Raw genomic sequence first — 27582 nt, 5'->3', positions numbered from 1 at the left:
TTCTGTTAAAACAAGCAGAAGTGATTAAAAAATCAAGAATTAATGGGGTTAGAATTGCTCTTAGCTTCAGGTGGAGGGCGCATTCAACTAAAAGTCTTTTTGTTTGATGCACGTCAAGCTGAAACTGATTCACAGAACTACTTCCTGTCTCCGCCCTGGGCTACACCCACTTCCTGAATAGCAACCAATCACAACTCCGTGTGGGCGAGGGGCATGCACACACTTCCTTTTTCTCTTAGCTGAGCTTTTCAAAATAAGACAAGAAGTACATAGGGCTGCTTCTTATTAATATCACAACATTATTCTGCAAATATATATAGTGGAGCTTTCTTTTACAAACTTAAGGGTTTTTCTGTTGGACTTTTTAGAAAGGTGTGAAGTATTTTAGAGCTGGTTCAGTAAGAAGTTTCTGAAAGGTTTTAGTACAATTCCCTGTGTGCTAGATAAATTGAGATGAACCGTGTCACAGTAGCCATGAAACATATGATGATAAATTTCTATTGCAGAGATCTTTTCAACTGTTGGACAATTGTAAGGTGAGACACACATGGGAAAGCATTATAGAGAAATGCTACTGCAGATAACATTGAACTTTCAGAATTCTCCTTTTATATAAGGGTAATGCAAGATCTAATGATTACAGTAAAGGAGGTTAAGCTAAGAGCACAATAATTGTGAACGGAAATATCTGGATGTGAAAGTGTTTGAAGAAGGTAAATGAAAGAAGGATTGGGAGTCTTGATAAGAACACTAATTACACCTTGTTTCTGTTATCCAACAGTAAACAAGGCCTGGTGTCTGCCAACCATCTCAACAGAGCATTTTCCTGGGGATAAAATGCTTATTGCCTGAAAAAGGACAGGACACTCATTACCATCCAACTAAATCGTTTTTGTCCATGCTGAGGAATAAGAAGAGGACTTAAGAAGTTTGGGAGTACATGCCAGAGACCTATGGATTTGCCATGAAGGAGCAGTTGCCTGAGAACACTGAGCTGACCACTTATGCGCGAATAGATTCATGTCCGCCACGTGCTCAGACTGGCCTGACGTTTTTTACTTGCGTTATTGACGTACAGACACTTTTTATATCACAAAACTGATTTTTTCCTTTCTCTTCTCCACTGACTTCCATCACCATGTTTGATCTTATGTGTTATGATGTTTATACTGTGATGTTGCATTATGATGATCGCTATGGCTTTATGACTAAGAATGGAAACTCTCTGTTACAGACACACACACCAAGACCTACAGTTCTTGCAATCTTTTTGCTTTGTTATATAGAGAACCAGGATCTGATGGCTATCACAGATCCATAAGTTACTCGGTAAGGCTAATTTCTAGATTCAATACAGGGTGTCTTCTCGCTCAGATTGGCCCAGAGTGGGAGTGCCCTTGACTGGGGCTCCATCACTTTTTTGCCATTTCTTAGAGATGGTTTTTTGTGATGAAGACTCAGCCTGCCCTATGATGCCCCCTACTGGTACTCCTGGATTTGTGAGGTGTGAAGGTGATGGATCGTTGTCCATAGGAATGGAGAGTGGAGGACCGAGTAGGAGGTTTCTTGGGGTGGGGGTAGAGTAGACGAATTTGGCCTTGATTAAGGTACATCTTTAGCTTATCTGGTCTAAAGTAAACTTAAAATAATGTGCGCATAGGAACCTAAAACAGGCCTAGCTCAAATAGTTGAACCCTAAATTGTAGTTAAAATGCTTGGACTGTGGTGTTGAGTAAAAAATGATTCATGCTGATTGATGCTAAGATGTTTCCAGTGAAGTTTGTCCGGCCCATTTCTTGGAACTGTTTTCGTTGTGATGTGCCTTTGGGGCACACCAACAGGGGGGGCTAACGGACAACTGGACTGTTTTTACAAAGTGCTTTTCAGTCACACCAGCAGAGACTGTGTGACCCCAGAGACTGAACCGCACTATCGACTGCCATGGAGATCACAGATGGATGGACTCTGGAAGCCGGAAGCTGACGTGATTGGATTGCTTGGACTGGACGGAATGACCGACTGTTCTGGGAGAGGGACAGACTGAGAGCTGTCGTTCCACTGGTTGATCATCTTTGGTGATGTGCCATAATGACACATCATCAGGGGGACTGTTAGGATATCAACAAGGTCAAGTGGAACGAGCTGTTTATCCCAGAACTGCATGGCACACTTAGATGGCACTGACCCAAAAGATTGGCACATATCTATCAGATACCACCCTGGAGGTGACGCAGCTTCCCTGCTGATGTCACAGTTTGGATGTGTACCGCCCTTGTATGGGTGTGTCCCGAGATCCCTTTATAATGTTTGCGTGATGAGCACTCGAGGCCTCCTGCCGATCAGGGGCCCATCAGCGCTGGTGTGACTGTAACTATTTCTCTGTCTTTACCTAGATAAAATATAACTAAAAGCATACTTGTCTGTTTTATGCGTCCTACATTCAAGGTAATAAGTAAGTGGGGGTCGCCTGACTGGGTAAAACGAACTGGGTCCACCGAGGGTGCTTCACCGTAGACACGGCACGGTGAAACAGTAACACATGCACAAGGAGAACGTGCAAACTCCATGCAGGGAAAGCATAGGACTTGACCCCAGGAGCTTCTTGCTGCAAGGCAACAGCGCTACCCACTGCTCCACTGTGCAGCCTAAAATTCTTAAAATAAAACTAACAAACTGCCCAAGCAGCTATTATTAAGACACCACTATAGAATATTGTTTACCTTAATTGACGCTATATTTCAATCAACAAATCCTCTCTACTAGGCTAGTGAAACTTAACTTCCTTCATTGTCTAATGCAAAACGCAACGAGGAAGTGACAGCGTCAACAAAGGCATCAATTTGTGAATGGAAAGAAACATTATCTGATAAAGATCTACTATAATGAAATCATCTTTTCGGGGGTGGGGAACTCAGTTAAATTGAACTTAAAGGTTATTAAAAAATTATCATCTGATAATTTTTTTTAAAGTATTAAGGCAAGAATGTTTTGGTTTATGCACATTTTGAGCAAAAGCAATTGGCTCTAGGATTGTATTAAAGGCTACATTGAAATTATCACATTTAGTGTCTACATAAATGTTAAAATCCACCTATATAATGACCTGGGAAAGTGGAAATTTAAATAATTAAAGGGAATAGACTCATACTAGTCCTCTTGCAGCCAAGTTTCTGTGACACAAAAATCAATCTGATTATCAGAAATCCATTCATTGACTAACAAAATCTTTGAAGATCTGTATAACAAAGCATTTACCTTTTGAAGTCTTATGTTAATAAATTACACTTAATTATTTTTTGGTTCAAGTTGAGTCAAATTAATGTTTGAGATTTTTGTTTTGCTCTTTTTAAATGACTTTTTAATATATTTAGTTTTGGCCGTGGGAAGACACTGTCTCAATGGGGTAATGGGTGAGTAACAGTACAGATGCTTCAGCTCTGCTTCTTGGTCTGGACCCAGGGTTGTCAGCGTTAATCAGACTTCAGAGTCCAGATACTAGACAGTATATGATAGACAAATGTACTCATGTCAACATGTCCAAAATCACCATGGCTCAAAATGGTGATCTGCACCACATGATCTACTTTCAGAGATTATCACCGGTTATTGCAACCGTAAACTGCAGACAATACGGGCAGAGTTGCTCCCTCTGCCTTTATTCCCGTCGGCTCCTATGTCAGTCTAGAGTAGAAAAGACCCAGCCAATATGGCTGCAACGCAGGATGCACTCCAGCATGTAATGAGGTGGAGGAATATTTCAATTCAATTGAATTTTATTTATATAGTGCCAATTCATGATACACGTCATCTCAAGGCATTTTCAAAGTAAAATTCACTCAGATTATACAGATTGGTCAAAAAGTTTCCTATCAAAGAAAACCCAAAAGATTGCATCAAGTCTCTCCAAGCAGCATTCACTCCTCCTGAAAGAGCGTAGAGCCACAGTGGACAGTCGTCTGCATTGCTGATGGCTTTGCAGCAATCCCTCATACTGAGCATGCATGAAGCGACAGTGGAGAGGAAAACTCCCCTTTAACAGGGAGGAGAACCTCCAGCAGAACCAGAACCAGGCTCAGTGTGAACGCTCATCTGCCTTGACCCACTGGGGCTTAGAGAAGACAGAGCAGAGACACAGAAAGCACAGAAGCTCACATTGATCCAGGAATACTTTCTATGTTAGATGGTAATAGTGGATGATCTGCCTCCCCTGGATGATGTCACAGCTAACAGAACGGCAGACCAGGTCTACCTGCTATGAAGAAAAGAAAATAACAGAGAACAGAAAGGTAAAAGATGAAATAACAATAAGCAATGCAAATTGGAGAACAGTAGAACTCAGCAGAGTGAGAAAAATAGACCCTGATGTCCTCCAGCAGCCTAAGCCTATAGCAGCATAACTACAAAGATAGTTCAGCATAAGCTAAGCTACTCTAACTAGAAGCTTTGTCACAAATAAAAGTTTTAAGCCTAGTCTTAAAAGTAGACGGGGTGTCTGCCTCATGGACCAAAACTGGGAGTTGGTTCATCAGGAAAGGAGCCTGATAGCTAAAGGATCTGCCTCCCATTCTACTTTTAGAGACTCTAGGAACCACCAGCAGACCTGCAGTCTGAGAGTGAAGTGCTCTGTTAGGAACATACGGGGTATCAGAGCTCTGATATATGATGGAGCTTGATTATTAAGGGCGTTATGCGTGAGAAGGAGAATTTTAAATTCTATTTCAGTTGGTTATATTCACGGTGTCTGTAGTGCTGCAGCGCAAGCGGGTCTCTATAACTCATGTGTATCTTCACTTATTTTAGAGCCCAAATAAGCGACTTCACTTTCAGAAACAAGCCCAAATAAAAACCTCACAGAATTTACAAGCGACTTTAGAAAAAAGAAGCCAAGAGTCATGTCAGTGAGCGCGGGTCGGTTATGCTACAGTCTCCACTGCACACTTAGCATTCTTGGAACAACAGAAAGTGCCAAGGATAAAAGAGTGGTGTGTGTTTTTTGACACACAATTAACATGCACAATTGTTTTTGACATTATGGTATAACAAAGTTACATGTTAAAACTGACAGCCCTAATTTAAATCTGACCTAGTTTAGTTTCACCTTGTATAATTCATGCATAAAACAGTGAACCTAAGGAACTAAGGAAACCCAGCAGTGTTTGATTAACAGAATTCACTCCTCCTGGATGAGCATGCCACCGTGGAAGGTCACTCGCATTGTCTCGTTGACTTTGTAACGTTCCCTCATATCAAAGATGCATGTATTGTCAGTGGAGAGGAAAACTCCCTTTTAACAAGGAGAAACCTCCAGCAAAACCAGAATCAGGCTCAGTGTGAACGGTCATCTGCCTCTGTTGGGGGTTAAGGAAGAAAGAGTAGAGACATAAAAACAGAACATAGGAGCACAAATTGATCCAAGAGTAATTTCTGTATTAGAAGGTAATGGCAGACCAGCTCTATAGGTGCCCTTGAGAGCCGTTCAGAGGAGGAAATCCAGTTTTCGGCCTCTGCAGTAAAAACAGGAGGACAGTGACCTCTGGTGTTCAGAGGAGGAACTCCAACCTTCTGAGAAGTTCCTGGTTTATCAGTGAAGGAGGAAGAGAAGCAGATTTAAAATCCATCAGCAGCTCAGGATGAAGGTCTGTCACACTTTGATCTGCTTCTTTTTCCTCAGTGAGTACATTATTTTATTTCTAGTAGTTTCTCTGACCTCCAGTTCTTCATCCTCACAGATCCTTTACGGTCCATCAGTGAGTTATTTAACTTGTTAAGTTTAGATGAACAAAACTGTGATAGAGCTCAAGAGTCCGATGTTTTGGAGGACTCCTTTATGGAACTTTAAGGTTATTTAAAAAAATAGAGAAAACCACGTTTTACTTAATATTTTAATGAAGAGGAATATCAGAGCAACGGGGAACCACTGACTGCTGACAGAGATAAAAGAAAATTAAGAAAATGTCATTCCTCTGAAGGTTTTTTTTAAACTAAACTGTTTATGCCTCCAGTTCTATCTCTTGCATCCTGTTGATTTTCTGGTAAAAATGCAGATGCTGTAATGCTCAGGATTTAAACTTTTTACACTAAAACAAAAGTTGAAAGTTGAAATTTAAATGTAGTCGAAGAAACAATACAGTTACCTCCCTCAGAGCTCAGAACTTGATATTTTGGAGAACTGTTGGTTTTCTACAGCTGAAAATATTTTAAAGAAACAGAGGAAACAATTTTTTGTTTCACTGTATTTAAAACACCCGAAGAGGAACATGGAAGCAGAAGTAATGGACCGAGTGCTGCAACACCCAGAACCTCCTTAAAGACACAAAGCAGAGCAAATGTTTTATTTCTCCAAAACGTTACTTTGCAAACGTCTTCAGGGGAGATTTTATCAGCCGTCAGAAATAAACCGGAAGGTTGTTGGTCCAAACACTCATTTAGAGAAATATGCAGAACTGGTTTGAGACTCTGGGTGGAATTTAAATTTATTGTAATATTCTGGTTGATTATAACTGTAGGAGGTATTTCTCTGCTATTGATTATTTTTTATGAATGTGTTTATTTTCTAGCTGATTGACCTCTAGTTAGTATTTTTGTTTAATTATTGTTATGTAGAATGAATTAGTTTAGTAGTGACTTGTTTAGTTTATATGCTTGTTTTGTTAAGTGCATGGGTATTTTGGGTTAAAGGTGTAGGCTTTAGGTGCATCAGCAGGCGGTGGTCATTTGTTTTTGTTTTTTTACCAGTCTATCATTTTTATCTTGAGTCAAGATGGCAGTCTTTCAGGCTATCAGACCGTCATGGAGGAGCCAGAGCAGCAAAGGCAGCAAGTAACACTGTGACATGTACCTTGTTGTTTTCCTGCCATCTTGCAATAAACCCACCACAGAACTGCGTAAACCACAAACTTATGACGGATCTAATGACTATTTCAGTTACATTTGCCTTGAGTTTGGTCACTCATAATTTTTTTCTGGTTTGGTTTTTATGGACAAATAGTAACAACATAACTGTATTGCAATTATATCTTGTTATGCAATGACATTAACTACTGACTCTTTATCTCAGCTGCTCTGCAGGATGGAGAAACTGTGAAGATCTACAAAACAAAGGAAGGAGGAAGCATCACCATTAGATGTGAATTTGGTTACTCTGGAAGCAGGAGGTTCTTCTGTAGGAGAATCTGTGAAGGAAGAAATATTCTCATTGAAACAACTAAAGACAGAGCTCAGAGCGGCAGATACTGGATTAAATATGAAGATAGAGGTTATCGGTCCTATGATTATCTTTATGTGAGCATCACAGAGCTGAAAACGTCAGATTCAGGATGGTATCGGTGTGGCTCTATTACATGGACAGGAACTCTATATGATGATTTTCATCTGGATGTGACAGAAGGTGAGTTTTCTGGGTTTAAACATTTCATCAGATCTCCTTTAAAATGCCGTGTTTAAATTGTGACTAATGAGGACCCACATATACAATAAAAACGAGACAAACATCAGTGTTAGCCTCTAATATGGTTTTGTTTTATTCCCACATCCTGAGATTCTTCAGAACCAAAATGGACTCTGGGACCTTTTATAAAACCAACTTTGGGGGGAGTGGTGGCCTAGTGGTTAGAGCACAGAGCTTCAGTCAGAGAGCTTCGGTCCCAGAGGTTCTGAGTTCAACTCCCTCAAGCTGCCATTCTGGGTCCCTGAGCAAGACACTTAACCCCCAATTGCTCCCCAGGCGCCGCACAGTGGCAGCCCACTGCTCCCCAAGGGGATGGGTTAAGATGCAGAAGTGAATTTCTCCATTGTGAGATCAATAAAGTTCAATTATTATTATTATTACTTTTCTCCCAGCAGCCTCTACAGCAACAACACCACCACAGAGTCTGAGTTCCTCACCTTCTCCATCCTCCTCTGAAACCAGCAGCAAACACCAAGAGGAACCAGCTGCAGCTTCAGGTACATCATCTGTTCATGTTTGGAGACGTTCATGTGATGATTTGGGTCCATTAAAGTCCAACGTTGTTCCTCAGTAATGGTCAGACCTGTTAAAGGAAAAATTGTTGGAAATAAAGAGTCCAGAGTTAAAATTTAAGATGTTTACATGTTTGTAGATAATTGAACTTAAATTATTCTCAATTAATGAAAATGTTATGTGAGGGGTATTTGGACTCAGAAGCAGAACATGAGTTGATTCAGATTTCATGAAGTAGTCAACAGGTCTAGTGTTAAATTATTGTTGGATCAATGGCTGACAGGCAGACAGAGCAGGAGTCATGAAACACCAGGAGGACAAGAAGAAGTAGAAAGAACTGAGATGTTGGACACAAAGAGTAAAATCTCTAAAAAAACAGAGCTCTAAAAAAACGTAGTTTACTGGACCGGCACCACACTGTGATGATAAGTGGATAAAACCTAATAAAGCCTGCAGCGTCTCATCACTGCAGAACGTTCTGAAGGTCTTTAAAACAACAAAAGCTGTGTGCTCTGAATTAATTAAATTCGATTCAATTGTATTTATATAGCACCAATTCATGCAACATATCATCTCGAGGCACTTTCCAAAATGAAGCTGAAGGCGCAAGTTCAATCGAAGAAACTCATCGCCTGCCTCCATTCAGAGTTCGATACGCCTCTGATGTGAGCCAATCAGCTACGAACCGCACCACCATGAAGCCAATCAGCATCCCGCACTCATCTTAAAAGCAACTTCAAATCCACGTCTCAGCCTGCTTACCAGCAAGCGCAAACGGATTGCATGTTGGATTTCGAATCAGATGTCCGATTCAACCCACCCCCAACCCCTTCTCCACCATCGTAGCTGAGTTCATCTAGCTTCCAAGACGTTCCTCCATCCTCAAACCATCAGAGTGTTTTCTCCCTTCAGTCTTCATCACTCCCTATCGCCTGTTATTGGTCCGGCAGAAGACCACCATGTTGGGCCCGGTTCTGCCAGAGGTTTCTTCCCAAAGGGGAGTTTTTCCTCTCCACAGTCGCTTCAAGCTTGCTCATCATGGACAGTTCATGCAAACCTGTGTTTATCAAGTTGGACATCTATCTTAAACAGATCATCATATGGACTGAACAAACTTCTTCTATCTCCACTCCACCACCAGTTTCAGACCTGGGGGGAACATCCCTGTTCTCATACATCTACTTATGCATATTAAAGTATAATTCAGCATTAATGTTCCTGCCGAGGTCTGAGCGCCAAAGACTTAAAATATTGTATCAATAAAATCCTTCTAATTGCCATTTCTTTCTCTGTGAGTTTTTCAGATTGAAGTATAATTCAATCAGATTATACAGATACAAATTTTCTATATAAGGGAGATACACCTTCTGTTTATTATCAGCAGCTGATGAAGGAAGAACATTAATGCACTTGGTATGTTTATGTGGAACATAAGAGTTTCTGTAATAAACTAAATAAACTCAGCAGTAAACATCCCTGCAGGTCTGCTGCTTTATGTGGGTCTGGCTCTAGTCTTCCTGATCCTCCTGTTAGCTGCAGCTCTGCTGATTTTCTTCAAGAGGAAAAGCTTCGGTCAACAGAAAGGTGAGTTACACGATAAGGAGAGGGTATTACCTACTACTATAAACTAGAAGATTATTCACACACTTGACAGTTATCCTAATCTCTCTTTGGAAATGACAACCATCTCCACCAAAAGTAATAACAATTTATCAACAGTATCATTAAAAAATGATATTTCTCTGTTTCTAAATTTTCCCATAAAATGGTATGTTGAAATCATTTAGACTTAAACTCTTAATGTCTTTACTTTATTACAGCCAGTCGAGCCCTTCTTTTAATTTCTGTTCATCTCTTTTAAATTTTCCGCTGATATTTTAACAATTTATTTTTGTTGACGAGCTCCAAGTCTTTGAGGTTGGAAGGCCTCCTTACCATCACCCTAATCTTTAGCTCCCTCCAGATTCTGGACCGCTACAAAATGTTAATGTTACTTCCAGTCAGATTGTGAAAAATTCTTGGCTTAACTGAATATAAACAATTCATATTTATAGTCAATCTTTGCAACTTTTATACTGAAACTTAATAATATTGATAAATATATTTGATAAAGCCAACCAATAGAAGTGACTTTATCCTGAGGTGATGCTGTGTGTGACGGTGGAGAAAAACTTTTTTTCTATTTTTACCTAAACTACTTTTCTTATTTTAAAGATTCACAGATCTTATGATCTAAATATAGTCATGAGCATAAACAATGCATTCCTTTCATACTGTGCATATGTCAAATATTGAATAAACCCAGGATTCTCAGTGCATCCTCCATCAGACTGTAGCTGGATCAGGTTCCTTCTGACTGAAGGACACAACAGTCTGAAGGTCCAGCAGAGAACTGGAGCTCAGCTTTTACTGGGGAGACTTGAAGCAGACGAACATTTCAACAGCGACTGTTGCTGCATCTTTTCTGTCACTGATGCAGACAGAGTTAGTGTGGAAACATTAGTCTGCTACAAGTTTACACAACACATTTAATAACTGATCGCTGAGCTCATCCTCTCTTTTTATTGTGAAACATGAAATGTTCTAGAGGAGCTGGAGTACAGGTCATGAGGAGCTCAATAGGAACCTGCTTTTATTTTTACCTGATGTCAGTGATCAGAATCTGAAACCCTTCATCTTTTGCTGTTTTACATAAAACTGCATTATGACTTCCACTTTAACAGAAACTGAAGCCAATAATGCAGAATTTACTCAACCGGAATGCGTGCCTAATTTCAATTAGAAAAAATTTAATTGCTTTAAATTAGATAATTCATCCTCACATCAACTGAACTGCATGTTTTTCAGGTTCTCCAGAAGAAACATATTACAGTAACGTCTCCAAGGTAAGTAAGGAGGGAAGTGAGGACGGAATTAAGGAAAGAAGGAGTTACGGAAGGAAGAAAGGAGGAAAAATTAAAGTGTAACTCACCCCGCTACCAAAGCCTTACTCTGCCCAATCTTATACTTGAAAAAGTGGCTGGTGAAAAAAAAAAATCAATAGAAAGACCGCACAACTCACCATTCAAACTTCAACTCGGGAAGGAGCTGCTTTTATACTCCACAGCAGCTGAGATGCTGACACGTCACTTTCTCCAAATGTCGTCACTTTGTTTTTTTTAAATCAATTTCAATATTAATTCAAAATTCAATGCAAGAACGTGTTAGGCTCAGAACGGGTGGACCCAGTATTCGAGGCAGACAAACAGTTTAGGTTTAACAGTTTATTAAGATCGGCAACGGAGCGGGAGGCGTTACCGTCTACAGCGGGAGCCTCTGGTCTTAATGTCCAGTTGAGATCCTGTAGCAGAGGTAGATCCCAGCTGGCGGATCGTCAATCCTGCGCGGCGATTGCCGCTCAGAGACTCCAAGAGGCAGGTGTATCGGAAGTCGGAAGACAGGCAGGAGATCAGAACCGTGAGGGCAAATGTGAGCAGGATGAACCGTAGAGCGAAGCCAAAGACGAAGTCTGGGACGTGGTCCAAGGTCTGAGCCAGGAGATCAGAAAGCCAGTGAGGTGCCGAAGGACAATCAGGACGAAGTCAGGTCACAGTTCCAGGTTCGATACACAGTGGGCAGAGATCAGGCGGGTAGTCAGGACAGGCAGAAGTAGGAACACAGATCAGGCAAATCAGAATCAGCCAGGAACAGGCAGGCTCAGAGGTCGAAAGGCAAACAGGTCAGGATCAGAAGTCAGAACAAATAACGCTGGAATAAGTCTCACAAATGCTCGAAATAAACTGGCACTCTTGTCTGGTCTTAGAGCTGGTTATATACTAGTGAGAGCAGGTGGAACAGATCTGAAGTGATGAGGAATGGGCGGAGCTAAACAGGTGGGTGACATGAGATTAGACCAGACAACAGTGCCGAAATCATGACAGAACGCCGTTAGACCATAGGAGGACGCCACACTGACGGTTTTAGAAACAAAAGCAGGATTTAAACAAATATGGAGTAAATTGTCAACATAATTGGCAGAATATGTAGACAGCAGTATAAAAACACCATGTTAAAAGTTTATAAGCATAAAAAAGATGATTTTGGGGGTGAGTTACCCTTTAAATAAAATGAATGAAAGGAAAGGGAAAGGAGGAAATAAAGAAGGAAGGAAGGAAGGAAGGAAGGAAGGAAGGAAGGAAGGATCAATAATGAAAATGAGCACTGCTCATAAGTCAACATCTATACTAACATTTAAATTAATAACAGATTTTCTGAAGTTTCTGATAGTTTAGCGAATCACTATATTCTGCTCTGCATGTAGAGAAATAAAAACAAACATAAAAGTGCAAACAAAAACTTTCTGCTTGTTTCCTTCCAGGCTAAAGAAGACGAAGTAGAGTACTCTGAGGTGCATCTGTTGAACGATACCACTACTTCGTCCAACAGCGCCCCCTGTGGTCACGCAGATAAAGTCATCTACTCTGAGCTTCAGCAAGCTGTGAGCTCTGCAAACCACAGCAATGATTCTGCTCTTTATTCCAACATTACTTTACAGCAGTAATTTGCTGAGGATCTGCTGTTTGTGGTCATCAGAGAAACTCATTAAGTAATCAGGTATGAGCTTAAGAATAATTCTCATCATTTCAACATACAATCCAATGAAACGTGTCCTCTGCATTTAACCCATCCCTCAGGGAGCAGTGGGGCTGCCACTGTGCAGCGCTCAGGGTGCATTCTGGGGTGAAGGGCCTTGCTCAGGGACCCATAGTCGCAGTCTGTGGGAGTCCAACCAGCAACCTTGCACCCTCTCCAGGAGACATGCACCCTGCTCTCTAACCACCAGGCCACCACTCCTTCACTTCAACATAAAGTTAGCTTTACTACTGTTTAGATTCCTCTAAACTACTAATTGTGATTATTCAATTTATTTATGACTCTCATTAATGTCTCAATCAACGTCTGTCAGAATTTGTTCATGAATATTACAGACCTGACCACCATGATCTAATCAAAAATGTTTCTCAGCCCTGGTCCTCAGGTCCACTGTTCTGCATAGAGAAGCTGTGATGACCTCAGAGGTTTGTCAGAAACTCATCATAACTTAATAATAAGCCTCCAGGTTGAATCAGGTGTGTTAGAACCAGAGGTGGCTAGAGCAGCCAACAATGTTACATGAAGAAAACTTCATAATAAGGTGCTACGGGATTTATATTTCATTTCAAAATTATTTATATGCTTAAAAATAACCAGAACAATGAAGCTTGTGTAACAATAAGAAGTTTGACTTTAACATGAACTGTACTGGTTTTATATTTCATTTGAAAATTATTTATTTACTTACAAATAATATATCAAAACAATGAAATATGACTTTAACAAAAACTGTATGTGTGTTTCTGTGTTTTGTGCATTTTTAGTTAAAACACATTTGTTCTTCATTCAGTGAAATCACTAGAGGAGGTAGAGCAGCCAGGAGTTTTACTCAAGTAAGAGTAGCTCTACTTTAAAATAATGTTGTTCAAGTAAAAGTAAAAAGCACAGGGCAGTAAAAGTACTCCTAGAAGGTCATTTATTTTATACAGTTACTCAGATAGATACAACCGAGTAAATGTAACTAGTTACTGCCCTCTTCTGGTTAAAGTCTGAGTTACTGAGCAGCAGGTGTTTTTTTTACTGCAGGGAAAGTTCATGTTGTCTGATTGTTTCTGAAAGCAGGAGCTTCTACTTACAATAGTTTTTTGTTTCAGGATCATGAAAACATAAATCTATGAAAGCCACCGTGTTGTTGGTACAAGAGATTAAATAAACTGAAATACATTTTTATTTCTTCATTACCCCTACACCTCTAATAGTATTGTTACAGTTGATATTTCAGGCTAAATGATGCCTCTGCTTTGTACGGTCTTCGCTTTCTGCTACTCCAGAAGAACCAACGATATGTTTGTGAACGTTATCATGTTTAGTAAAGCTAAATGCTAACATGCTGCTGTTTTGTTTGACTTCCACTTGTAATGGATATTTCTAATGATAATAAAACATTTGATTAAAAAGCGCCTTTCACAGAACTCCAGGACACTGTACAGACCCAACAGAGTAACAACAATCGGTCTTGATAAAAAAATACAAACATTAAAAAGTTACACTGAACAGGCATTTACAGTGAGGAGGCTTTCTTGAACAGATGAGTTTTGAGTTTAGACTTGAAGTGAGAAATAGTCTCAGTATTGCAGATGTCTGGAAGGAGAGAGTCCCAGAGTTTGGGAGCAGAACAGGAGAAAGCTCTGCTCCCCGTGGTGCCGAGGAGGGAAGGAGGAACAGTGAAGTAAACAAAGAGGAGGATCTGAGGGTGGGGGAGTAGAAATGTGAAAGAGATCAGAGGTAGGAGGAGTGAAGTTGTGGATGGTCGTGATTGCTTCCAGAAGGATTTTAAAGTATTTTCTGAATCTAACAGGAAGCCAGTGGAGCTGCTGTAGGATCGGGGTGATATAATGAAATGAGGGTTTTTGGGAATAATGTGAGCAGCTGAATTCTGAACCACTTGAAGCTTTTGGAGAGATTTTGGAGGAAGACCAAAGAGAAGAGATCTACAGTAGTCGATGCTGGAGGTGACAAGGCTGTGGATAAGAATTGATGCTGAGTACAGGAAAAACGGAGGGATGAAGATGATTAATGTTATGTAAATGAAAACATTCAGACCAGATGATGTTACTGATGTGAGAGGTGAAGGAGAGAGTGCTATCGAGGAAGACACTCAGACTTTTGACCTGAGATGAAGGGAAGACCGTCTAATCTTTTATTTTTGTTCATTTATCGTTAATACAAAGTGAAGAGTCAGACATATTTGTGTAAAATTTACCATAAATGGTTGAGATCATTTCAGGTTTTTCAGCCAATGTCATAATTTAATAGATTTTTTTAAGGTATTGCAGTTCCCTCTTTATGGTTTCAGAAAAGTTTGAAATTTATTATTTGCTGAGACAATAACATGTAGCAACAAAAGAGCTGTTCTAGCTATATTTTTGTATGTAAAATTAGCTGCTCTGCAGGTTGGAGGAAAATGTGTCAAATATTTCATGATAAAACAAGTTCAGCTCATCATTTGGTCTTTGTGAAACATCTGTTCACCCTTAATTCTGATTAGTGCGGACTGAATGTGTTTATCAGGGACTTTATAAAACTGATAGTTTGAAGGTCAGTGTGTCTGTGTTTATGCTCCAGCTTTTTTTTTTTTTTTTTTTTTTTTTTTTACTTCTCAGCAGATTTCATCTTTTGGTGAAAACATCAGGATCTTTATTAAAGGACAAATCTGCTCAGCGGACCTTATAAAACCAAAAGTTTTGTTTTAAGAAATCCAGTTTTCTGCCTCAGCTGTAAAAAAAAAAAGAGGAGAGTGACCTCTGGTGGTCAGATGAGGAACTCCATCCTTCAGAGAAGTTCCTGGTTTATCAGTCAAGGAGGAAGAGAAGCAGAGTTAGAAACCATCAGCCGCTCAGGATGAAGGTCTGTCACACTTTGATCTGCTTCTTCTTCCTCAGTAAGTACATTCTTTTATTTCTAGCAGTTTATCTTTTCTTAGTTCTTCTTCCTTTCAGTTCAGTGAGTTTTTCTACCTTGTTGAAAAGTTTGACGCTGACTGTGTTTCAGTAGCTTCATCTGTTTCATTCTATTTGTTACAGTGGTAAAATAGGTTGATGGTCAGTTTAAATTAAACTACCTTTATTCTAATGTTAATTAAACTAGTCTAAGCTTTTCAAATCATTCACATTTTACAAATTAGACAAGAAAAGTAACAACTTAATTACAGTCTCCCTTTTGACTGAGAATAAAAGTTATCATACATCCTTTGGCCTCTTTCTCAAAAATCATGTTCTGTGTTTTAAACTTTAAAGTTGACTTGTTGTGTTTGTATTTCACCATAAAAACAGAAAAATAGCCACTAACAAGAGGTTAAAATGTAATATTTAGATTAACAAAATGTACATTTACCTCTTTTAGAGTTCAGAGTCTGTTGATTTTGAGAACGTTTAGTTTTCTACGACTCTTAGATTAATCAAAGAAACAGAGGAAATGGCTGTTTCCCTTATAGATTTAAAGTAGCTGAAGAGGAGCATCAACAGAAACCACTGAGTGCTAAAACACCCAAAACTTCGTGACAGTGATAAAATCTGCAGAACAGAGCTGTGGTCAACAGAGATAAAAATAACCTGAAAAACTAAATCTTGTTAACTTTTCAGCTTTTCCTCCAAGCTTTGATCTGCTCCTCAGTTGAAGATTTAACCAGGTGGAAAAAAGAAATCAGAAGGTTGTGCAGCTAAATAGATGTTTAGAGGATTTAGTAGAATCAGCTGGAAATATTGGAATCAATTCACATTTATTCTCACACCTTCAGTTGAATTTATAAATATATTTTCTCTTCACGCTGCTGAATCTCACATTAACTACTGACTGTTTATCTTCTCAGCAGCTCTGCAGGATGGAGACACTGGAGAACCTCGTAGAGGAGAAGAAGGAACCAACATCACAGTTGAATGTTCATTTAATTGGCCTGTAAGCAGGAGGTTTTTCTGTAGGGAAACCTGTAAAGCAGAAAATATCCTCATTGAAACAACAGAAGACAGTTTTCAGAGAGGAAGATACAGCATTCAGTATATAAAGAAAGGTTATTTATCATTGGATTTAATGAATGTGAGCATCACAGGGCTGAAAAAGTCAGACTCAGGACGGTACCGGTGTCAGTCTGATGAAACGTGGGCTGGAACTCTACATGATGATTTTGATCTTATTGTCACTGAAGGTGAGTTTTCTCCTAAAAATCTTCCTTCATGTCTCTGAAAGAAAACTCTGCTCACTGACAGCTTGTTCTGATCCAAATAACCTCAGACAGGAAACTGGGTTTAACTAGTTCTGATGGTTTTAACTGATCTAAATCATCCAAAATGTTCAAACTGTGACTCACCTAGAAAAACATCATCATTGGTGTCATGAATATGAAGAATTATTGTCAGCTTTAAACTCAGTGGTTCTGATTCTGTTTAATTGTTCACAGCTTCAACCTCCTCAGAACCAGACTGGACTCCATCAACTTCTCCATCAACATTTCTGTCATCAGCTTCTCTAACAACAACAACTTTTACACAAAGGCTGAGTTCCTCCTCTTCTTCCTCCTCATCTGAAACCAGAACATCAACTGGACCCAAAGGTAAAGTTTCTCTTCATGTGTTTCTGTAGTAAGTTTATCATAGTGAATGTATTATTATTATTTTTTTTTTATAAAACTGTAATATTCCAGCTCTACTGTCTGTGTTCTGCTGTTTATCTGTTTATCTGTTTCTGGTCCTGACCTGAACTTTCCTCTGTAAACTGGAGCAGATCTCTTTGACATCTGATGTAGGTTAGAATCTAATTAGCTCTATAAATACACCTTCTACACCTTCTTTTAAAATAAATAATCTTGTTGTATTATCAATAACTTCTTATGATAGAAAGATTAAAGTTAACCATCAAAGTCATGAATGAACGTCATTTCTACCAACAATTCTTGCTGCATAATGAAACTCTTTTTTTCTTCCTGTGTAACAAATTGTGTGGGCTCTGATTTGATCCTCCTTGTCTCTGTTGTAGGTTTCTTTTGAGTTCTTTATGCTGCTAACTTAAAATATCCAGTATATAATAAAAACACAGCTCACACTGTAAAACTAAGCATTTACCTTATTTTATCATAGAACCAGAGGGATGTGCACATTTATTATTGTGTTTGCAAACAGTAACAATGATGAAGATCATCGGCTGTTGGCTAAGAAGAGCCTGATACGCCACATTTACCACTTTGTCATAATGAAACCAAGTTCTCTTGTTAACATCACTGCAGGTCTGCTGCTTTATGTGATTCTGACTCTGGTCGCCAAGATCATCTTATTATCAACACCTTTGGTGATTTTCTGCTGGAAGAAGAGACTCACTAAGAGCAAAGGTGAGGATACACAAAGCACAAAAACACCTGTGTTGTCCTACATTAAAGAAATCATTTATATCACAGGTCTCCTCAGCCATGAAGGCTTCTTCCTCATTTACTTCTTCTTCAGAGAGTTGGTCAGCCTTCTGTCCAAATCAGAGATCATAAAAGTAACGGTCAAGAGTTATTTTTATGAGTCGCTGTTTGAATTTAACATATCTGATCAGATATCAGGTCAGTCAGGACTGAAGGATCCCTGAGGAGGCAGGAGATAAAATTAAACCTCTGAATAATGATCAGAGATTCTCCAACAAATGTACAGAAACAGGAAATTATTTATGCACATTAAAGAATGTTAATATTCCAGCCGATTGATTTCTAGAGATTATTTTATGTTTGTTGTGTCAGAGCAAAATCTACCCAACCTGCTCTGTGCATCAATCAGCAGTGGTTGTTTCTGCACATCAGCTTGATGCCGAACAAGTTTTCTAGGATTTTACTGATATTTCCTGGAAAGTCTCCTAATCTCTGGAAATCAGTTTCAGCTTTCTGATATGAATGTTTTTCAGGTCCTGCTGTGGAAACAGAGTACGCTGTCGTCTCTCAGGTGATTTAAATCTTTTTAAAGCACATGAGTGTAATTCATGTGTATAAACCTGTCTCAGTGATGCAACTCTTCCTCCTCCTCTTCTTCATCCTGCAGAACAACCCAGAGACAGAGATAACCAGAAGAGGACTGATCAAATCCTCTGCTGAGGAAATATCTTCAGTTTAGACGTGAACTAAACTCTAAAACAACCAGAGCTCAAAGTACAGATGAGGAACATTTCCTCTGATTTTTTTTTTCTCAACAAAATAAGTCAATCTGTGTCAGGATTTAAGCTCTCGGATTAAAAAAACAAACAAATCAAATTTAAATGCTTTTTAAAGTTCAGAAGTAGCATTTTGTGTTGTTGTATGAATCACTTTTATAGCCTTTGCATCACTTTAACTATGTATTTTTTTTTAAATATTGTATCACTAACATAAGCTAATATTGTTCACCTTGTTTTTAAATACTCTATATTTACATTTGACCAGGATTCTCCAGGCTTAGTGCTGAAAGCAGTGAAGCCATCTTATTAACATTAAAAACAATAAATGACTGATGGCGCTTCTTGTTTTACTCCTTTGTTATTTTATGCGTTCAGTTTCAGAGCTGCTTGCTCCAGGATGAATACGGTGAATTTTCAGGTCATTTTATACTTTTTTTAAAGTCTGGCGATTAGAGTAATTTTCTATAATCTACTCTGTGTTCTGTAAGTAAATTAGTTTTTTTGGACACCAATAAATCTTATGCACCACATGAGCTTGCCCAGAGTTATTTTAAATTTTTCAGGGGTCAAAAATATCACGGTATCATGACTACAACATAACATATTGTTATTTCAAAATGTTTAAATTTAAAATGGAAAAAAAGGTGTTTTGAATAGTTATTTATTTTTAAACAGTATCTTAAACATGTGACACAAGAAATATGTATTCAAAATAACTGAATTGTTTTGAAATAAAAATACAAGCGTTTGGAAAGTGGAGGTGCAGAGAGATTGAATGGCGTATTGAAAACAGCTAAGAAGCCTTCCTTCCCAAAAATCCTCAGAAATCTGTAGTTTATGCAGAGCACATTATATATGCTGGCACATGAAATACCTGGTAAAGTAATACTTTATAGTAGAGCAGAGCAATAAAGCTATTTATTGATAATAATGGTGCGCTTATAAATTAAATTAGACATACAAAAAAATGACCTATCAGGAGGTACATGGGGCCACAGATATTTCGGCTTTTTAACAAGATTTTTATAGTCATTATAGTCAGAGATTGATAACATTAGTGTGAAACGATTTGCTTTTTTTTCTGGCTTCATTCAACCATGTTTCCCCTTTAAACCAAAACTGTAAACGCAATTTTTTACATCAATATATTTCTACATGAAAATCTTTTATTAGCAATGATGTCTTACATTTTTTAATGCAATACTATGTTTAGTTAATAGTTTCTTAATAAAAATACTATGAACTATAATCAAGGTTGTATTGCTTATTTTAAAGAGTTGTTAAAGTTTGTGTTGAAACAGATACTTAGAAAAAATGGACTTTTGATTTGTGTCCAGGTTATGGGACACAAACTGTTAAATTTTTCTCTTGCACAACAGATTTGGAAAACTCATTATCTTCAAAGTAACTAAATAACTAGAAAAGTAAAGAAACACCCCATGTCCAAGTACAAACTGTAGGTATAAAATGGTTCACTTAGAATTAAAACGATGTAAGCAGGTCAGGGTGAAACCTAATTCAATTTTTCAATTCAATTCAATTTTATTTATATAGCGCCAAATCATGAAACATGTCATCTCAAGGCACTTTACAAAGTCAAGTTCAATCATATTATACAGATTGGGTCAGATTATACAGATTGGTCAAAAATGTCCTATATAAGGAAACCAGTTGATTGCATCAAAGTCCCGACAAGCAGCATTCACTCCTGGGGAACCGTAGAGCCACAGGGAGAGTCGTCTGCATTGTACATGGCTTTGCTGCAATCCCTCATACTGAGCAAGCATGAAGCGACAGTGGGAAGAAAAACCACCCATTAACGGGAAGGAAAAACCTCCGGCAGAACCGGGCTCAGTATGAACGGTCATCTGCCTCGACCGACTGGGGTTACAGAAGACAGAACAGAGACACAACAAGAGAGACAAAAAAAGCACAGAAGCACACATTGATCTAGTAATCTGTTCTACATTAGATGGTAGTAGTGGGTGAGCCGTCTTCTCTGGATGATGTCACAGTTAACAGAACGCCAGACCAGGTGTACCTACTATGAAGAAAAAGAGAGAGAGCAAAAAGTTAAAAGCTGAAATGACAACACATAATGCATAATTGAAGAACAGTAGAACTCAATAGAGTGAGAAAATTAGATCCTGATATACTCCAGTAACCTAAGCCTATAGCAGTAAAACTATAAAGGTAGCTGAGAGTAACATGAGTCACTAGTTATAATTTTTGTCAAAAAGAAAAGTTTTAAGCCTAGTCTTAAAAGTAGACAGGGTGTCTGCCTCACGGACCAAAACTGGGAGTTGGTTCCACAGGAGAGGAGCCTGATAGCTAAAGGATCTGCCTCCCATTCTACTTTTAGAGACTCTATGAACCACCAGCAGACCTGCAGTCTGAGAGCGAAGTGCTCTGTTAGGAACATACGGGGTAATCAGAGCTCTGATATATGATGGAGTTTGATTATTAAGGGCTTTATACGTTAGAAGAAGAATTTTAAATTCTATTCTTGATTTAACAGGAAGCCAATGAAGGGAAGCTAAAATTGGAGAAATATGATCCCTCTTGTTGATTTTCATCAGAACTCTTGCTGCAGCATTTTGGATCAGCTGAAGGCTTTGAACTGCATTTTGTGGAATTCCTGATAGTAAAGAATTACAATAGTCCAGCCTTGAAGTAACAAATGCATGGACCAGTTTTTCAGCATCACTCCTGGACAGAATGTTTCTAATTTTGGCGATATTCCGGAGGTGAAAAAAGGAAACTCTGGAAACCTGTTTAATATGGGATTTAAATGACATGTCTTGGTCAAAAATAACACCAAGATTTTTTACTTTATTACCAGAGGCCAGGTTAATGCCACCCGGATTAAGTGATTGGTTAAGAAGTTTATTTTTAGCCTAAAGAGCTGTGGATGAACTACAAGAACATACTGGTGATGGTTTGAATTGAGATAAAATATCCTGTATATAGATTGAACAACCTTTAATTCTATTACAGTTATTGTGATCCTATTTCACTGCACATGGAAATTTACGTTTACTTCATGAGATTTGATGGGGAGATTTATCCAATATAAATAAAATTTAAAGGCCTAAAAAGAAGCTTTGACTCAACAGTTAAAACCGAAGGAGAGTGACCTCTGGTGGTCAGAGGAGGAACTCCATCCTTCTCAGAAGTTCCTGGTTTATCAGTGAAGGAGGAAGAGAAGCAGAGTTAGAAACCATCAGCAGCTCAGGATGAAGGTCTGTCACACTTTGATCTGCTTCTTCATCCTCAGTGAGTACATTCTTTTATTTCTAGCAGTTTCTCTTTTCTTAGTTCTTCTTCCTTTCAGTTCCTTTAGTTTATCAATGAGTTTTCTACCTTCAGAATCAGAATCAAGTTTAGGATTGCACTTACAAGGAATTTGACTTGGTGTTGATGGTGCAGACAAAAATAAACATACAATGAAATAAAAAAGATATATACATACAGAAGCTATATACACTCTTACAAACAAAGTTTGACGCCGACTTTGTTTCAGTAGCTTTATCTGTTTCATCCTATTTGTTACAGTAGTAAAATATGTTGATGGTCAGTTTAAATTTAACTACCTTTATTCTAATTTTAATTAAACTAGTCAAATCATTCACGTTTTACAAATTAGACAAGAAAATTAACAACCTTAATTTCAGTCTCCCTTTTCACTGAGAATAAAAGTTATCATAGATCCTTTGGCCTCTTTTTCAAAAATCATGTTCTGTGTTTTAAACTTCAAAGTTGACTTGTTTTTGTCTTTCATCATAAAAACAGAAACATTGCCACTAAAAAGGGGTTAAAATGCCATATTTAGATTAACAAGGTGTACATTTACCTCTTATAGAGTTCAGAGTCTATTGATTTTGAGAACGTTTAGTTTTCTAAGAGTCTTAGATTAGTCAAAGAAAGAGAGGAAATGGCTGAAAGTAGCTGAAGAGGAGCATCAACAGAAACCACTGAGTGCTAAAACACCTAAAACTTCGTGACAGATACAGTGATAAAATCTGCAGAACAGAGCTGTGGTCAACAGAGATAAAAATAACATGAAAAACTAAATCATGTTAACTTTTCAGCTTTTCCTCCAAGCTTTGATCTGCTCCTCAGTTGGACATTTAACCAGGTGGAAAAAAGAAATCAGGAGGTTGTGCAGCTAAATAGATGTTTAAAGGATTTATTGGAATCAGCTGGAAATATTGGAATCAATTCGCATTTATTCTCACACCTTCATTTGTAATTATATTTTCTCTTCACGCTGCTGAATCTCACATTAACTACTGACTGTTTATCTTCTCTGCAGCTCTGCAGGACGGAGACACTGAAGAACCTCGTAGAGGAGAAGAAGGAACCAACATCACAGTTGCATGTTCATTTAGTTGGTCTGGAAACAGGAGGTTCTTCTGTAGGGAAACCTGTGAAGGAGAAAATATCCTCATTGAAACAACAGACGACAGTTTTCAGAGAGGAAGATACAGCATTCAGTATGAAAAGAGAGGTTATTTATCAGTTGATATAATGTATGTGAGCATCAGAGGGCTGAAAAAGTCAGACTCAGGACGGTACCGGTGTCAGTCTAATGAAACGTGGCTTGGAACTCTATATGATGATTTTGATCTTAATATCACTGAAGGTGAGTTTTCTCTTAAAAATCTTCCTTCATATCTGTGAAAGAAAACTCTGCTCACTGATAGCTTGTTCTGATCCAAATGACCTCACAAAGGAAACTGGGTTTAAATAGTTCTGATGGTTTTAACTAAATCATCCAAAATCATCAAAGTGTGACTCACGCAGACAAATATCATCACTGGTGTCAGGAATATGAAAAAATATTGTCAGCTTTAAACTCTGTGGTTCTGATTCTGTTTAATTGTTCACAGCTTCAACCTCCTCAGAACCAGGCTGGACTCCATCAACTTCTACATCAACATTTCTGTCATCAGCTTTTCTAACAACAACAACTTTAACACAAAGGCTGAGTTCCTCCTCTTCTTCCTCCTCATCTACAACCAGCCAACAGACCACAACATCAACTGGACCCAAAGGTAAAGTTTCTCTTCATGTGTTTCAGATGTTGCTTTATTATAGTAAATGTGTTCATGAGTTCCTTCATGTTGCTTTAAATCTAACATTGTTGACAAAACTGTTAAAAGGCCACAGTATTTAATTTTTCAAGATAACATGTTGCTACGATGGTTCTGGATTATCTTAACTGGATTTAATATGAATGGTTCTGTAACACAGAAGCAGAATATTAAAAATGTAACGAGGTAATCCAAGTTTATGTAAATAATACACAGGGTATCTATTCATTATTTTTTTTTGTCATTTCATTTAAAGAGGACATAAATTGCCTGCAATCTATGGATCTGAACTTTCATGGACTTCCACGGGCTTTCAGTATTTTAAACATCCCAGATGCTGTAGCTTAGAAATCAGCCTCTCTGACTTATCGAGGTCACGTTATTGCTGATGAAGTGTTTCTTTCATATTTACAGGTTTATATATGTGTATATATATATATATATATATATATATATATATATATATATATATATATATATATATATATATAATGTGAACCCATAAACTGTGAACCAGTTTCTCTGAGTAAAACTCAGCTGTTAACATCCCTGCAGATCTGCTGCTGTATGTGGTTCTGATTATCGCTGTCCTGATCTTCATGTCGGCAGCAGCTCTGCTGATTTTCTTGAGGAGGAAGCGCTTCGGTCGACAGAAAAGTGAGTTACAAGATACACTGTGCATTGTTTCCATCACTTGCAGAAAATGATCCATATCACCCGAAACTAAAATCACTTGCAATCAAAATTTCACCTTTTTATTTTAAAATCAAAATAAAGTCAACAAGTATAAACAGGAGGCTTGAGAATATCTTCAATGTTGAAGAAAAAGGAAAATATATTAAATAAAAGAAGATCATTCTTCCGTTATTTGTAGATCATTCTGGTCAAACAAAAAAAAAGAGATATAGCAAAATATAACTGAATCAACATGCAAATATGGTTAGGCAGAAATATTGAATCCATGTTGAAGCCTGACATTTAAATTATACATAAAGTGGTCGGTGATTTACATGTTAAGTCAACGTTAGGTTTTCAACCATCATCTAAATTTGGGGCGACGGTGGCACAACAGTTATGGCTGTTGTCCTTCAATCCTCCGCTCAGATGTCTCAGTCGTTATGTTCTTGGGTAAGACACTTCTCCCGCATTGCCTGCTGGTGGTGGTCAGAGAGTCCGGTGGCGCCGATGTATGGCAGCCTCACCTCTGTCAGTTTGGCCCATGGCAGCTGTGGCTGCTAGCATAGCTCACCATCATCAGGGTATGAATGACTGACTGTAGTGTGAAGAGCTTTGGGGTCATCGAACTTGATAAAGCGCTGTACGACTACAAGCCATTTACCATTTACATATTAAATCAATGTTAGGAATCAATCATTCTGGTCACACAAAATTCAGGAGTAAAATAAAAGAGATATCCCAGATAGCTAAATATGAGTGAACTTCCGATAACAGAACTTACGACCGCCACTTATTTAGCAATGCGAAGTAACATGGCAGAGGCAGAAGAACTTAGGACACAGCAGCTCTCTCCAGTGCAAAAAGGCCAACCTCCAACATCACACAACAGGAAACTATGGCCGTTACATCCCTCAGCAAAGACTGGAACATCACAATTATGCCAGCAGACAAAGGCAGAAGAACAGTGGTACTTAACACAACTGATTTCCATAAAATAACATGGAAATCAGGGCCTGGTATGTGGACAGTAACACATACCAGGCCCTAAAAATGGATCCAACCAATAACTAAAAAAGCTGGTGCCTATAATACTGGACCAGAAAATATAATTTTGTTTTCTGTCAAATGATTAAAAATGTTGCTTCAAATCAGAAAATCCTTCTTCTTGTGATTTTTCAGCTCCTCCAATGGAAACAGACCAGGCTGACACCCCAAAGGTGAGTCTGAGTCAGTTTAAAACATATGCATCAGGTGTCTGTAAAGCAGGAACCAGTCGGTTTGTAAAAACTGCTGCCTGATTCAACATTAACTCCTCCATCTGCAGGAAAGCGTCATCTATGAGGAGATCAGAGAGGAGGACAGAGACAACAAACCATCTCCTGGGGAAATATCTACAGTTTACGCCAACTACTGCAACCCAGACGGAGCTGAAAGTACAGCTATATACAGCCTCGCTGACTGTCCTCAGAATACAGTAAGTGGGACTCTGACAGGACAGCAATAATAATGTTAATAATCTGCATACTGATGGGGCAGAGTTTGGACTATTTATTCAGTTGTTTCTATTTAGCCTTAGCTTATAATATGGGGACAAACTTAAAACGTATAGTTCACTATCACACACAGTGGGGAAACTTTGAGCCCTAAATGTTTTATTTTCTGCTCTGTTTCTGAGGGGCATGAAATATTCTTTAGAAAATTTTCCCCCAATGCACAGAACATTTTAACAACGTACATTTATAAGGAATATGACAAACTGGATTTACAAATAGAAATAATTTATGAGGCTAAACTTTTATACTGGCTTTTAATGTTTAGTGAATAATTAGGTAATTGATTCTTTTTAAATTCAGCTTGGAAAGTAATTATAAAATATAATTTTACAAACTAAAAGTTTTCTCCTTGTTTTCTTCCAGGGTGAAAATGACGAAAAAGAGTACTCTGAAGGGCATCTGTTAAACGATTCACCTTCTCTTTATTTCACCATCACTTTGCAGCAGTAGCTTTACTGTGGCTCTGCTGTTTGTGTCAGATAAACTAATTCAATCAACTTTGAGCTAACGGTCATAAAAACATAACCTGACTCTCGCCAGATGGATGTAGTTCTGCCGAGCTTCACACATCTGGACAATACAATACCACATCAAATGGACCAGCCAATCAGGATCGCCGGGCAGGGTTTTCGTAGATGTGACGCATCAGAGAAATGACTGTTTGGATTCAGACAGCAATGGCGGCTCACAACCAGGAACCAAGCATTGACCAGACATCCCTGAATCCCCATTTGGGACCAAAGACATCATATTCGTAGACGCCTCGTCGGGCGGGTTCTGCCTATGCTGCGGATAGGTCAGTGCGTCCGCCATGTTGGATGTGGCAAATCTGCAGTTAGTCTGAGTCACTTAAACAGTATTAGAGGGAGTTTAATCTCAGAACATACATTATATTAGTAATATTTTTATTTTTGTAATATTACAAGTTTATTTTCATATCCCTTTCGCTTCATTCTCTTAACTTTATACTCGTAAAGAATAAAAATAGTTAAAAGAATCTAACCTGGCCCTATTACTCCAGGACTGTAATAGTTCTGCAAACTGTGACTATTCTGGAAATGTCCCCCTTAATTCTCATAATATGACGTTTTTCTCATAATATTACCACTTTTGTCTTATTTTTACTTTACTGTCCTAAGACTTTTTTTTCTCATATTAGTAACTTTCTCTTTAATGCTCCCCCAAAACGTCTGTTCCTAATCTGTGACTATACCAGAACTTAAAAGGTTCACATGTGACACGGTTTTATGAAATAATGAAGACCACAATGTTTAGATTTAACCAATTGACTTTTATATTCATAACACACACACACACACACACACACACACACACACACACACACACACACACACACACACACACACACACACACACACACACACACACACACACACACACACACACATATATATTTATATTTATATATGTTATGTTATATTTTTCTGGGATGAACCCGGACACAGCACGCACACACAGAGTCAGTTCTTATGAGTGAGTTTTATTGAATAGTGTGGAAGATGGAAGATGGGACCAGAGTCTTTCAACG

At 38.4% G+C, this 27582-nt stretch overlaps 1 protein-coding gene and 2 long non-coding RNA genes across 3 annotated transcripts in view; all 3 read left to right on the top strand.

The window, feature by feature from the left end:
- The window catches only part of LOC118566571, a 56338-nt gene extending 29855 nt beyond the window's left edge, over window positions 1-26483 (top strand). Inside the window, exons 5-7 of the mRNA XM_036149235.1 lie at window positions 25660-25697; window positions 25805-25954; window positions 26397-26483. Of these exons, the coding sequence (XP_036005128.1) occupies window positions 25660-25697; window positions 25805-25954; window positions 26397-26483 (275 nt within the window). The remainder of the gene's footprint in view (window positions 1-25659; window positions 25698-25804; window positions 25955-26396) is intronic.
- Window positions 7858-13795, top strand: LOC118564367. The gene is made up of 4 exons (XR_004931805.1): window positions 7858-7944; window positions 9443-9544; window positions 10808-10845; window positions 12318-13795. It is a non-coding gene; the product is annotated as an uncharacterized LOC118564367 (long non-coding RNA).
- LOC118564362 lies at window positions 16515-19259 on the top strand. Its single transcript, XR_004931800.1, has 4 exons — window positions 16515-17138; window positions 17808-17909; window positions 18461-18498; window positions 18595-19259. It is a non-coding gene; the product is annotated as an uncharacterized LOC118564362 (long non-coding RNA).
- Window positions 26484-27582: the final 1099 nt, after the last annotated feature.

The sequence above is a fragment of the Fundulus heteroclitus genome, chromosome 1 (assembly GCF_011125445.2).
Source record: "Fundulus heteroclitus isolate FHET01 chromosome 1, MU-UCD_Fhet_4.1, whole genome shotgun sequence".
NCBI classification, from domain to species: Eukaryota; Metazoa; Chordata; class Actinopteri; order Cyprinodontiformes; family Fundulidae; genus Fundulus; species Fundulus heteroclitus.
Note: the sequence above shows the minus strand (reverse complement) of the source record. Positions and strands in the feature narration are given on the sequence as shown.